The sequence below is a fragment of the Penicillium argentinense genome (assembly GCF_028826775.1).
Source record: "Penicillium argentinense strain IBT 30761 chromosome Unknown utg000004l_segment0_segment0, whole genome shotgun sequence".
In the NCBI taxonomy this organism is placed as follows: domain Eukaryota; kingdom Fungi; phylum Ascomycota; class Eurotiomycetes; order Eurotiales; family Aspergillaceae; genus Penicillium; species Penicillium argentinense.
The window spans coordinates 1739567-1753019 of NW_026622663.1; the positions used below are offsets into that span (position 1 = coordinate 1739567).

Sequence of the window (13453 nt, forward strand, 5' to 3'; positions counted from 1 at the left end):
ACTCGAGTCCGATTCAACCGACGTCGCGTGCTGAATAGTAACAGCTCCACTCTCCCAGCAACAAAACACACGCGTCGCACTTGACGTAACCTGTCTCAATTAATAACCAAGCTCTTGCATTCGTTTTCAGTCCGGGGTTCCTTCCAATCGATATTATCGGGCGCACCCCTTCAAAAACGATGCCCCTTCCTATCTGGCCGCAACTTGACGCTAAACCAAAACAGGGAACGCACTGGGATCTGCAGAGTGCCCAGGCAGCCAATAAGACTAGCGAAATGGGAAAAAAAAAGGAGCGGGGCAACGTGACAGATTCCGATGGCTACACCAGCGATTCTCCCCCAGACTCAGCAAGCCACTGGCACCCTCCCTGGGAATTCCGGGTCGGTCGTGCGACAATGGAATCGCACACCTCAACCACCGCGAATATCCTGGAAATTGTTTTTCTCTACGTGACACATGCCTCGATTCCGGCTATCATTCTCCTCGCGACACCCAAGCGATCTGTGCTGCGGTATCTCTCGATTCCAATCTCGGTTTACATCACCTATCGCGCTGTCCATGTGGCCTCCTTGCTGGGCCCGGGATTTGTCTGGTGTGAACTAGCGCGGCTATTCCTAACAGTGGTGTTCCAAGCTCTCAATCTGTTGCTTATCAATCCTAAGGATGGGCATGACCTTAATTCTGAGGTTGCCAATGGCTCTTTGGGGCGTGTTTACTACTCCGCTCAACTATTCACTCATCCTCGCGGGGTCAATACGCCCTGGAAAATCAAGAATGCTCCACCACATCCAGCCTACTACCGGCGGAAGGGTACAGTCAGTCCTCCCCGCGGCCGTTTCTTGATACGACAAATTTCCATCGCTGTTTGGCAGTACTTAGTTCTGGATTTATTTTGCACCCTTGCGCTACAGCAAGCGCTGGAGCAGAAGAAGCATGAAACGCTGCCACCGACTGTTCAATGGGATTTGACTTTCGAGCAATGGATCGAACGAATCATCTCGAATCTAATGGCTGGATTCGTCGTGAGCCGGATTCTGATTGACTTCCATCATCGCGTGTTTTCGGTGATCACCGTCTGTTTGGGGCTTGAGTCAACATCTGATTGCCCTCCACTATTTGGTAGCGCTACGAGCGTGCATAGTCTACGCACTTTTTGGGCGTGTGTCTTTCTCTCATCTTAAACAACCGGAAGCCAATAAATCAGATTTGCTAACGAAATTCGCCAGAAAATTCTGGCATCAGCTCCTTCGTCGGCCTCTGACCTCCGTCAGCGCCTTCATTACTCAGAGTCTCTTCGGCCATGCCTCGAAATCTTCATTCCAGCATTATATGATCGTGTGCCTGGTTTTCTTCTTCTCAGGCGGGCTGCATGTCGTGCTTGATCTTGTACAAGGAATCCCCGTCGAAGAGTCTGGAGCGATGTTATTTTTCGCCCTGGCTCCTCTAGGCCTTATGATCGAAGATTGTATCAGATTATTGTGGAATTCACTTTCACCTCTGCGCAGTTCTGATCAGCTGAAGGAGACAAAGACGGCCAAACCCCGATGGCAAAAAGTACTGGGTCTGCTCTGGGCGATGGCATGGCTGGGTACTACCTCGACCTGGTACTTTTATCCTCAGATGCTTCGACCTCAGAATCAGAATCTCGTTCCTTTTAGCGTGGTCAGTCAATTGGGCTTTTCAGTGGTGACCGCACTTGTTGGGATCGGTGCTGCTGTCTTGTTTCTCGTTTTCGAGGTCGAAATATAATTTGGGGCCAGTTACACACTTCTTATAATTCTCTTTGATTGGGCTTTCTCAAAAATAAATCCGAAATCCGAATATACACAATATTATCACCCACGGTGCCGTATGACATTCATCGTGGCCGCTACTCCCTTCCATCGTCCTCAAGGGTTTTGGCGGTGCCTCGCTCTTTATTTCCCCCACTCCTCTCAAATAGCGCCGAACAAAGTTTTCGTATCGGTTGGACTTGCAATTTCACAGCAAGCTGTTCAATTTCCATGGCACGCCAGTATATGTCTTTAGTGGATTCGCACAGTTTCAATGTCGAGATTTTCATCTTCAAGACCATTCTCTAAAGCATTTCTGCTACTACCAAATCGATCGCGTATTGGTTGCCCATTTGGATCAACTAACCGAAGCATGAATGGGCCCGTGCCCTCCAGGTGTTCTGTATAGAAGCCGGTTGACCTCGCTTGCCCTGCATTTCCAGCCCTAAAAACATCTGATCCTATTTTGGACCGCCCGTGATCTTTAGTCTACCGTTCCAGGACCCATTCCACGCTCCCATCGCCCAGATTAACCAGATGAGGCTGATTTCCACGCGTGGGCAACGCGTGCCGAGCGGTGTGGATGCGGGTGGAGTCGCGGGCGGCGATAGTTTATTCTCTGCCGATTGCCACTCCCCATTTTGCGCCCAGCATGCGACCGACGATCGAGCGTGATTGAAGTTGAAGTTGTCTATTTACCCAGCAATTTCAACATCTAGGTGGCCTGAACGCAGCATGGTTGCATGTTGCAATGGCAACATGGAATTATCTTCATCCCCTCCATTGCGAGTGGACCACCAAAAGGCCCGCTGACGTACATCCATTGCGCAGCGTCGTTGGCGAGACCATGCCCGCCTGCTCGAATCCATGGCCCACGACGGCCGCCGCCAATTAAGAGTCTGCGAAGTAGAAAAATTGGCAAAGATAGAAAAAAACGAAGGACTGTCACTGCTGCACCACGAATAGGTTATGCGGCTGTTGTGCCTCGCCGAAGTTATCGTCTGATGGGTCATTTTGCGGGCAATGATCAGTCATACCGATGGAACTAGTCCGTCGGGCTAATAATGATCGCCCGAACGATTGGCATAAGTTCGTCCCCCCGTTTTCGCCTGCATCCCCAGATCTTTCCTTCCATGTGTTAGTTCTCGCGCCGTGGTGACACCCTTCGCTCGCTGTTCGTCTCCGGCCTCTCCCCCCCCTAATCGGTCGTCTCTAGCGACAATGGGGTCCCTCACGCCATCCGCCAGCCCGAGCCCACTGGTTCCAGCCGCCGACTACTTTTCGCAGCACAAGAGGGACAGCAGCTTCAATTCCAGGTCGAGCGGCTCGTACGATGTGAGTGACTGCGAACACGCCCCACCCCCATGGACTTTGTCTCGGATTACTCCCTAGAGTCGACACGATATTAATACTAGCCTTTCGAACAATAGAAAAGAAGGTCCTTGATCCCCATTCGCCGCCATACAACCCGCAAGATCAAGCTTGTCAAGGGCAACGTCTTGAGCGCAGACTATCCTGTACCCAGCGCGATCCAAAATGCCGTCCAGCGACAATATCGGGAATCGGCGGAGCTCGCCGAGGAGTTCACCCACCTACGATGTGAGTGATCGGAGACCCCGCGGAATGCGATACAGAAGACTAATGGTGCAGACACCGCTGCTACCTGCGATCCGGACGAATTTGTCGTGCGAAATGGCTACAACCTACGACCCACGATGTACAACCGACACACCGAGTTGCTCATCGCCATCACCTGCAAAAGCGAGAATAAAGTCCTAACGGCCCGGACCCTACACGGAGTATCCCAGAACATCCGCGATATCGTCAATCTCAAGAAATCAGAATTTTGGAATCAAGGTGGACCCGCATGGCAGAAGATTGTGGTCTGTTTGGTGTTTGACGGAATCGACCCTTGTGATAAAAATACCCTCGACGTGTTGGCGACGATTGGTGTATATCAGGATGGGATCATGAAGCGATCGGTGGATGGGAGAGAGACGACCGCTCATATCGTAAGTTCTTGAAACCGCAGAACATTTCCTGGAAGTCCTACTCACCAGAAGTAAAGTTCGAATACACCACCCAGCTCTCTGTCACCTCAAATCAAAATTTGATCCGACCCCAAGGCGATGAGTCCACAAATCTAGCTCCGGTCCAAACAATTCTCTGTCTCAAGCAGCAAACCAGCAACAAGATCAATTCCCACCGTTGGATCTTCAACGCTTTCTCTCGCATGCTGAATCCGGAGGTGGTTGTTCTCCTCGACGCCGGAACAAAACCCTGCAAAGAATCGTTCCTCGCTCTCTGGCAATCCTTCTACAATGATAAGAACCTCGGCGGGGCATGCGGTGAAGTCCACGCCCGAATGAACACCAAACACATGATCAACCCCTTCGTCGCGGCGCAAAACTTCGAAATGAAAAAGTCCAACATCCTCGAGAAACCATTAGAGAGCATCTTCGGCCACGTTTCCCTCGGCGAGTTCTCCGCATACCGATACCGGGCAATCATGGGCCGACCATTGGAACAGTACTTTCACGGCGATCTCACGCTCTCCAAACAGCTCGGAAAGAAAGGCTTCGAAGGGATGAGTATCTTCAAGAAAAACATGTTCTTCGCTGGCGACCGCATTCTCTCTTTTGAACTGGTCGCAAAAGCCGGATTCAAGTGGCATTTGACCTTCGTCAAAGGCGCGAGGGCAGAAGCGGAGGTCCCGAAGGATTTTGCGGGTTTCATTAACTCGAGACGGCAATGGCTGAATGGCTCTTTTGCTGCGAACTTGTATACTTTTATACACTTTGGTCGAATTTACCAAAGTGGGCACAACGTTCTGCATCTAGCGCTTCTGCATCTTCAAATGATTTACAAATTTGCCAAGATTGTGTTGTCTTGGTTCTCATTAGGTATGTTTAGTCGATGGAGTATCGGCATACGCGCTGCTGCTGACACTATCTAGCTTCATTTTTTCTCATCACATCAGTTGTTATGGGTGTTGTGAGCACCGCGATGGAGGCGAACAATTACCGCGCGTGGCCTTTTGGCAACGAGGCCTCGCCTATCGTAAATGACTTTCTCAAATATGGCTACGTTCTATTGTTGGGTATTCAATTCATTCTGTCTCTTGGCAATCGTCCTAAAGGGTGAGCTGATTCTCCCTATTCTCCCACCTCTATCAATCGCACCACCTAACCTCCCTCTCTAGCTCCCGCCTGGCTTACACAATCTCCTTCCTCTACTTCCCCATCATTCAAGTCTACACCACCGTCTTAGCCTTCTACCTCGTGAGTCAAGCAAAAACTAAAATGTCCTTCAATATGGTCATCGCCGAAGACGACATGCTTTCGTCAGCTTCCAGCGACGTCGGCTCAAGCATGATCCTCATGACCCTAGTCGCCACCTACGGAGTCCACGTAGCCGCCAGCATCCTCTACATGGACCCGCTACACGTCCTAACGTCTACATGGGCCTACTTCTCCGGCACAACATGCGTCTCAAACATCCTAATGGTCTACGCCTTCTGCAACTGGCATGACGTCTCAATCGGAACAAATGTAGTCGACAAAAGCAAGAGTCTGCCCGAAGCACAGACGCAACGCGACGAGAAATCGCGGTTCATCGAAGAATTTGAGCGGCCCCAGGTCGATATCGACAGTCTCTTCCAGGCTACCGTGAAACGAGCATTGGCGACATTCGAAGCACCCCCTGAGTCGGAGGACAGGGATGTTGATGATGTGTACAAGGCTTTCCGGACGTACCTCGTGGTGTTGTGGGTTTTCAGTAACCTTATCATGGTGCTTTGTATCATGAGCACGGGTATCAGCCGGTTCTGTCTCAATGTAGGTGCTCGCATCCCCTGTATACTGTCAGCAAACTAACTTTCTCCATAGACGCTTCCTGATCGGCGGATCTGGAATTATCTGCTTGCCGTCGCATGGGGAACTGTCGGTCTTTCGCTCTTCCGCTTTGCTGGATCGCTTTGCTTCTTGGCCAAGACGACCATTTGGCGGTTTGCGGAGCGACGATGAAATAATGTACCCTGGGGTATATCTCTCAATCATGTAAATATATGTGAATACGACCTTATATCATGAAACTATCTCGCGACGAGGTCATGTAGCAAGGAGCACGATATCCGCCCTCATCTCGCGTATCTTGGGCATTTGCCAAGACACTGGAGAATCGAAGATGCTGCCTGGGGAGTCCTATACCTCGTATCGATATGCAAAGACATGTGCAATGATGAAATACAGTTAAACATAGACAGACTCAGCCGCATCACCTGACATGCCTCGTATTTGGTCACGTGATTTCGTGGCGATGCTTAAACTTATTTTGGCAACTGCTCCTAAACCGTTTCCTTCCTCCCTCCAGATGGGCAGGCAGCCCTTTCGCGACACAAAGATGCATCAAATAAAATCACCAGCAGGGTCTGGGACCTCTGACGATCGTTCGTCGGAGGACAGCTCCTCAGATCGCCAACAACTGCAAACCGTCTTCAGAATATCCCTGCCAGGCAAGAAACAAAAGACGTTCCATGCACGACGAGCACATAAAAAATCCCGAGGGGGCTGCGTGACGTGCAAAAAGAGGAGAGTGAAGGTATGGCAAGTGAGCTATGAAGCAGTGTGCCGATCCGATCCGTCAACTAATTCCTATAGTGCGATGAGCAAAAGCCTCTCTGCCAAAAATGCCAAAACAAAGGACTTGTGTGCTCCTATACCCCGGAATTAGACTTGGCGCATCAAAAGAAAATAAGTAAAGCCCTTGGTGTGGGTGACCCGACAGCTACATTCTTCTCCCTTTCTTTTGAAGATGTTTTGAACAAAGTTGAGACGGCACTCGGCTTTGATTCAAGGCCTATACCACCTAAACTGATTAGTCAGAGCTCTGGGCATCCTATGAGTACGATCGCGTTCCAGCATTTTATGAGATGTTCCCTTGAGACTGTTGCAAATCCTGGTATACGCGAGGTCATGGGTTCGGATATGGTACGGGTGTCATTTGCTGTCAGTTCTCCGATCATCCTGGGATAAGATACAGTTGCTAACAAACAATGTCAGAATCCCCATGTAATGTATACGATTCTCGCAGTCGGCCTCCTCCACCTCAATCGCGTCTCTCCAAACAAAGAGCGATCATACGCAGAAATCTATTTCTGGCAACGCGCCATCCAACTCTACCAAAAAGAACTCTCCACCTCGGTCCGAGCAGACAATGTCGACGCCCTCCTCTCATCCTGCATGATGATGGGCGTAATGACAATCTGCCCAGAAAACTTTAAACCCACAGATTCCTGGGTTCTAACCAATAAACCCGAACGGATGAACTGGCTCTGTCTACAAAGCGGTCTAAGAATAATAATCACTCTCGCTGCCCCATACATTCCAAACAGCATTTGGGCCTCATCATTCGAATCAATCCACAAAGAAGAACTCAAAATCTTCGAACGGGAGTACGAAACAGGCCGAGACGGTCTCGATTCCGACCTCGCAGATCTATGCGGAATAGACGAGTACACCACTGAGAATAACAGCGTATATCATAATCCACTCCGGATCCTTACTCCGCTCCTGAAGCTGGAGAAGAATAGGCCGAATGCGGCGCACTGCGCTACATTTATGGGTCGACTAGAGTGTGATTTTCTCGCGCTTTGTCGTAAGAGGGAGGTGCCTGCTCTTGTTATTTTGGCGCATTGGCTGGGCCTCATGTGTACGGTCGCTGAATGGCAGCCGTGGATTGAAGGGAGAATTAGAGGAGAGTGTATTGCGATCTGCATGTTTTTGGAGACCAGCACTGATCCTTTGGTGCGACGACTGTTGAAGTTTCCTGCTGCGGCTTGTGGGTATGAGCTTAGTACCTCATCAGGTTAAACGAATGATGAAAGTGCAGTTATTTAATGAAATGGTGGCAACTTCTTGAATGCCGGATTTATCTTTCCTCCTTATCGATGAGTATTTGGGAACTTCTTGCTCCGTGCATTGGGCAGAGCTGATTCCAGCTGCCTGACGAGACATGGGCGAGCCGCCAGATTAGCCAGCTCGATCACCATGAGTCACCTGAATGATGCTGAACCCGTCCGAAGTATTCGAATGATCTAAACCCTGCACAAAGTGATCGATGGTCTATGAAAGGAAAGAAAGAAATCGCGCGTTGACGAAGCAATCAGCATGGAAATCCTTCCCGACGACCCATCGCCGAACCTCTACCGACTGATCTCCGAAGCACTCGCCACGTCAACCGACAAATCAAAACACGCATTGACAAAAATCTGGCCCTGAACGAGCTACTATCTATAGACCCTTCATCAAAATAAGCTTCTTTTCGGCATAGTGCCGTTACGAACCAAGATCCCGTCCCGTCGCCCAGGTACCGACGACAACGGCGATGTCTCGGCAAGGACTCGGTGAGGCAATTCCAGCCAATCGCGGTGAATTTCCGAGAAAAATTTCTTCTGCTTGTGATTACATGTAATGATATAAATGAACTAAGAGGGACCTGGGTTCTATTGCGATACAAAGAAAAGTCTTAATTTCAAATTTCCTCTTGAAATTGCAGGGCTTTCAGTCAAGTTGCTTCCAATCGCAACGTTCCACAACCGCCCCATTCTATCCGCCATGCCTCGCGATAGTTCGCCCAAGTCTGTCAGCACACAATACAGTGGCAATGACGCGCTTTCCGATAATTCACAACCGCGCTCTATGACTTCAATGTCCGGCGTGAAGCAACGTCTGCATGAGATTCGGAAGAAATGGGGTCCCCTGATGGCGGCCAAGGAGCACTTGGATGATGAATACACCTTTCCTCCGGGTCGCTATGCCGGGCAGGGTAGATACTAGTTGAGCTTGCAGCGGTGAGTCAATTTGCACTTATCCCTATTTAAATCTGTTCTAATCTGAATCCCCGTACTTAGATGTGACGCTCGGCCCCCGCCAATTCAACAGACCATACCTTGCGATGGGACACGATGTGACGAAATACAATTTATAATGAATAATATGACATTTGGAAATTTTTTGAACACCACAGTGATAATTATACAAGGTCCACATAGACCGAGTACTCATTCTATCCATTTATCATAATCTACCGTAAGACTAGACTTGGATGCAACAATACACTTCTAGAACGTCTATCAGCCGCTGGTAGCCTAAGCCTTACCCTCCATCTTCTTCTGAGTCCTCTTCTCCAAAGCCTCAACCCTGCGATCAATCTTCTCAAAAGACCAACTTTGGAATGCAGAAGGGTAAAGGAAAGGCCGCAGATCAAACCGGTGATCATCCGGGCTATAACTCTCAGCATGGTACGCCGGCGTGGCGACAGTCTGCTTGTGGCGATTGATCTGGTAGAAGTGGAAGAACTTCTTGACTTTATCGGCGACTTCGCGGGGACTGAGCTTATCCTCGCCTTCACCGCTCCATTCTTCGAGCAGGACGAGGAACATTCCGAAGGGGCCCAGGTGGCTTACCTTGCGCAGGGTACCGAAGCGGGAGAGTTCTTTGTAGGTCATTTGCATGTCGACTTCGTCAGATTGGGTCTAGAGAGGCGTTAGACTCGGTGCACTTGTAAGTTCGATGTGGCAGGATATAATCTTACGTGTTCGGCGGTGATGGGCTCCAGTTCGGCCGTGGGTGTGGCGTCGATGAAATCCTTCAGGATGGGCATGTCGAAATTTGTCGCGGCCCAGGCGATGAATCGCTTCAGATCGACTTTACTGATGGAGCCGATTGGGTTGATATCCGCCGAGGAGCCTGCTCAAGGGGTTAGTTACCGTTCGGTGTACACAGGTGATACGTTTTCGCCGCATTGCGTTGTCGACAGGGTCGGTCTTACAGTCATATTTGGTCAAGTCTGCAACGAAGTTTAGCTTTCTGTCAAACGAACATCCAGGTAGCGGGTATACTCACATCCACGCAGACATTCGTCAACATTTGAACTTCCCAAAACCAAAAGCGATCCACCACCGGGTCGGCCTCGAGCTTCGCACAGCTCCTGAGCAAGGTAGTAGGAAATGACCATTCGCGACCGAGCCTGGATGTTTTGCAAAGCCAGATTCTGTGTCATCGAACCTCCATGGACTATTGAGAAATCAGTACAAGCAATACACATAGCGCAAGGATAGGTAAACTCACCCTTAAACTTGGGCTGGAAGCCCGTAGCCTGAGTCAGAATATTCTTCGTCGAAGCAAAGACATCATCAATATTAGTATCAGTGTGATAAGCACCGATCCGATCAGCAAGATTCTGAGCCCGCTCCCGGGTCTCCTTGCTGCTCTGGTGTTTCATACCCAGGAACGAAGTGCACAAGACCTGGTTGCAAAGCTCCTCAGCAGTTTCGGGCAGCTTATCAGAGTACGCAGCAATGCGCTTGACGTCCGCAAGGACCTCCTCATTGCCTTCTCTCATGGCCTTGATGACTAGCCGACACATTGAGTAGACAAGTGTAGCAGTGGCGCAGCTATCAATGCCTCCGGACAGAGGAATGAAGAACCCAGCGCTCTTCGATCGACGGAGGTAATCCCACAGCCAGCAAGCAGGACCGTACGCAATTTCCTCCTCGGGAAGGTGGTAGCGCGCGGGTCGGCGAGCGGTGGCAGAGTGGCCCTCGTCCAGATCAAGGTTTTCATGGGACAAGGAAAAGTCGACCTCGATGCGCTGGTATTCTGGTGCAGCGACAGCTTGCAGACCGCGCGAGGGAGCAAATCGGTAGGCGCGCACAACCTCCAGATCGACAGTCGCGATGACGACTTCCACCTCGTTCAAGGCGAATTGGCTTGACTGGCCGACGATGTCGCCGTTGACGAAGATCATCGCGCTGCCGTCGTAGTACCTAGTTGACAATTAGTATGTACCGGACCAGACAGAAAGAAAATTCACATACAGTCGATCACCATCACAACCCAGCTGGTTGGAGTAGAGGTAGACACCACCATTCTTCCGAGTAGCTTCCTGGATCAAGGCAACGCGCTCATCCAACTTTCGAAGGGAATGGTGGCTTCCACTGCTGTTGGTGAAGATTTCCACGCCATTGAGTCCCCTATGACCTAGTCAGCAAAACATCCCAAATCTCCTCATCCGATACAATGACATACATGTTGATATGAGGGCTGTTCGGCGTGAAGAGCTCCTCGCAGGTCTCCGCAGCCAGGGCCGTATCACAAGTGGAAAGAACGACATCTCCAATCGGAACATGACGACAACCCTGGTGTTTCTGGATGTGCGGAGGCAGGTAATACTGCTCGACATGTCTCGGGCGGTTCCACGGGGTGAAGAATCGCATTTCACGGAAGTTGCCGTCGTTGGCGAGGTAGAGTTTAGGACGGAGGCAGAGGATTTTGCCGTTCAAGACGATCGCGCGGGCATTGTATCGGCAGTTCCGGTGGAGAATGGGAAGGCTATGAGAATATCGTGTCAGACATGGACCCATCTATCTCTATGGTATGGAATGGACGTACCCAACGTCAATGATGATATCGTGGAGGGAGGGGTCCGTCAGAATGGAGTACAGCGAATCCCACGAGTTATCGTAGAGTTCATTCTCCAAAAAATGATCCAGACAGCCTAGTATTGATCCAATCAGCATCATCCACCTCTATCGGGAGCGTATACTTCCAGGTGCACATACCATAGCCAGGAATTTCCAGCTCGGGTCCAACGCGCAAAGTCGCGCCGGCCTCTTTCGCCTTGTGGATACTCTTCTTGATGCGCTGGAGGTTCCCTTCAAAGTCCAGGGCCCATTGGTTCAGTGCGCATGTGGCGAGGGTAATGAGCGGCGCCATCTTTGCTCTTTTGCACGACTTGCGATCTCAGCTGGAGTGACACATCCTCGTTCGCCCGCTTCGTCCCGCACCCCGCGCGGAGCTCTCACGTGATGGTGCGGAGTCAAGAAGAGCTCGTCACAGCGATCTGCAAAAGTCCCCATCAAAGGATGCGAGTTGATTCGCTTAAAGGGGATGGATATCCCGGTGCTCTATTATCTTTTCTTTACCTTTTTTTTGAAAAAAAAAAAAAAAAAAAAATTTTGCCTAGCGGGGTTCTACTCGAAGATACAAATTTTGAATAATCATATGGTCACGTGATGCTCCGTGGCTGAAGCTAAGGCTGTGACCGGCCATTTGATACATTGTATTGCAATTATAACCCGACGAAAAGGAACTCATGGTCCAAGCTATCAGAACCCATTCAGTCTATTCTGTATGGCTGGTTGTGCGGTAGATCAGCGGGGATGGGGTGAGGCTTGACGCCCGCGTGACCACCTCCAGGTGTGGCTGGTGATCGCGATATATATCTGACAGTGTCCACTTGAGGATCAATACCCCGCCAGCCCACGTGAGTGTCACTGTTGCGGCCTTGAATAGCGCAAGAAGATCGTCTACCAAGCACAGCGGTACTAGATCTACCTTCATGTGCCCAACAATCTCATGAATTGCTCACTTTAACCAAAAATGGCGCAAAGACCGCGATAAATTCTTTCATGCATTGTGCTTGACGTGTCTGGCACGAGGATGATCAGAGTGCGGGGTATGAAGCCATCTGCCGCCGACGTCAACGTACAGCAGACATGAGTCGGGATATTTGCTCGTGAAAAGGTGCAATCGAAGCCAAATGACTCGGTCCAGAGACAGTATGCCAGATCAGATCCGATTGATTGGAACCAAACCGATGATCGAGGCATCTGCCGGATCGATGTCGATGTTGATGCCTTGATTACATCAATGCACGCATCTCATATGCTGCAGGGGCATTTGCACTCTACACTACATACTGGTACCTAGTAGCATGACGTCGTGGCAAACAAGCAAGCATCTCGTCGACTCTTGAATTTTTTAGGTCTTGTTGGTTCCTGACTATTGGCCGCCTTACCCAGCAAACAACGTGGGCGGCATCGCCTAGCGGCTTTTCCGAGAAAACCCAAGATATTCCTAGGGGGTTGCATCCAGGGGAAAGTGAATTCCGACTGCGGTACTCAATTGGCCTGAAGACGCCGAGGGCTCGCATCCCGCGACATGAGTGCGCGCTGATAGGTCCACTACGGATCGCAGTACTCCGAGTGAATGAGTATCGCACTGGCAATTGCCAAGTAGGTACCTGCAATACAGGTACAGTGGTTCCATCAATTATCTGAACCGTCCCGGAGAATGCAAGCCGACCGAAGCCGAGGCTGGCCCTAACCGCAAATCCTGAAAAAGTTTCACCGGGGTGGACGGTTGAACCTTGTTGGTGCAGAGTGCAGGTAGATCATCGGCCAAGTATGCATCCCTGCAATAGTCCGCCGGCATAATTTACAGTATACATACCCCCGTGTTGTGCATCCTCCATACACACCCCCAGGATCCTCGACATGCAAATGCCGCAACAGCACGATTCGGGCAAACCCCGCGCATCGCCCTCTTGCCCTCCACATGAGGGAAATAATCTCCTGGCGTTACGGGAAATGAGATCATTGCGATGGTGGAGCCTACCCGCCGCACCAGCCACTGGGGATATCTTGACGCGATCGGGACCCGAGAATTCCCGACTGCAGAAGACTAGTCCCTTACTAAGGAACGTTTTCAATTCTGGGCACCGGTAGCTGCGACATGCGCAGAGACATGACGCGGGAATGCCGGAAAACCTTGAGTGCCTCGTGGCGTCGAACATTCTAAACTCTGCCTCAGGGTGTAGCGAGTGATGAAACAGAGGCA

The 13453-nt window shown here is 50.5% G+C and overlaps 5 protein-coding genes across 5 annotated transcripts; 4 read left to right on the top strand and 1 right to left on the bottom strand.

The window, feature by feature from the left end:
• Positions 1 to 179: 179 nt before the first annotated feature.
• Positions 180 to 1749, top strand: N7532_003559 (wax synthase family protein; the record flags this gene model as incomplete). Its single annotated transcript, XM_056616053.1, has 2 exons — positions 180 to 1159; positions 1227 to 1749. 2 exons carry the CDS (start codon positions 180 to 182, stop codon positions 1747 to 1749), a joined length of 1503 nt encoding a protein of 500 aa, XP_056476410.1.
• A 1244-nt stretch (positions 1750 to 2993) lies between these two features.
• Positions 2994 to 5797, top strand: N7532_003560 (uncharacterized protein; the record flags this gene model as incomplete). The annotated part of the gene is made up of 7 exons (XM_056616054.1): positions 2994 to 3107; positions 3203 to 3371; positions 3423 to 3784; positions 3841 to 4675; positions 4729 to 4912; positions 4975 to 5608; positions 5660 to 5797. The coding sequence occupies 7 exons, from the start codon at positions 2994 to 2996 to the stop codon at positions 5795 to 5797; spliced, it is 2436 nt and encodes an 811-aa protein (XP_056476411.1).
• A 376-nt stretch (positions 5798 to 6173) lies between these two features.
• On the top strand, positions 6174 to 7642 carry N7532_003561 (Zn(II)2Cys6 transcription factor domain-containing protein; the record flags this gene model as incomplete). The annotated part of the gene is made up of 3 exons (XM_056616055.1): positions 6174 to 6371; positions 6431 to 6760; positions 6833 to 7642. 3 exons carry the CDS (start codon positions 6174 to 6176, stop codon positions 7640 to 7642), a joined length of 1338 nt encoding a protein of 445 aa, XP_056476412.1.
• Positions 7643 to 8386: 744 nt separating this feature from the next.
• N7532_003562 (uncharacterized protein) lies at positions 8387 to 8608 on the top strand (the record flags this gene model as incomplete). The annotated part of the gene is made up of 1 exon (XM_056616056.1): positions 8387 to 8608. The coding sequence occupies one exon, from the start codon at positions 8387 to 8389 to the stop codon at positions 8606 to 8608; it is 222 nt and encodes a 73-aa protein (XP_056476413.1).
• Positions 8609 to 8919: 311 nt separating this feature from the next.
• N7532_003563 (glutamine-dependent NAD(+) synthetase) lies at positions 8920 to 11548 on the bottom strand (the record flags this gene model as incomplete). Its single annotated transcript, XM_056616057.1, has 9 exons — positions 8920 to 9306; positions 9366 to 9520; positions 9603 to 9620; positions 9677 to 9847; positions 9902 to 10599; positions 10651 to 10806; positions 10862 to 11164; positions 11225 to 11330; positions 11395 to 11548. 9 exons carry the CDS (start codon positions 11546 to 11548, stop codon positions 8920 to 8922), a joined length of 2148 nt encoding a protein of 715 aa, XP_056476414.1.
• Between the last annotated feature and the right edge of the window lie 1905 nt (positions 11549 to 13453).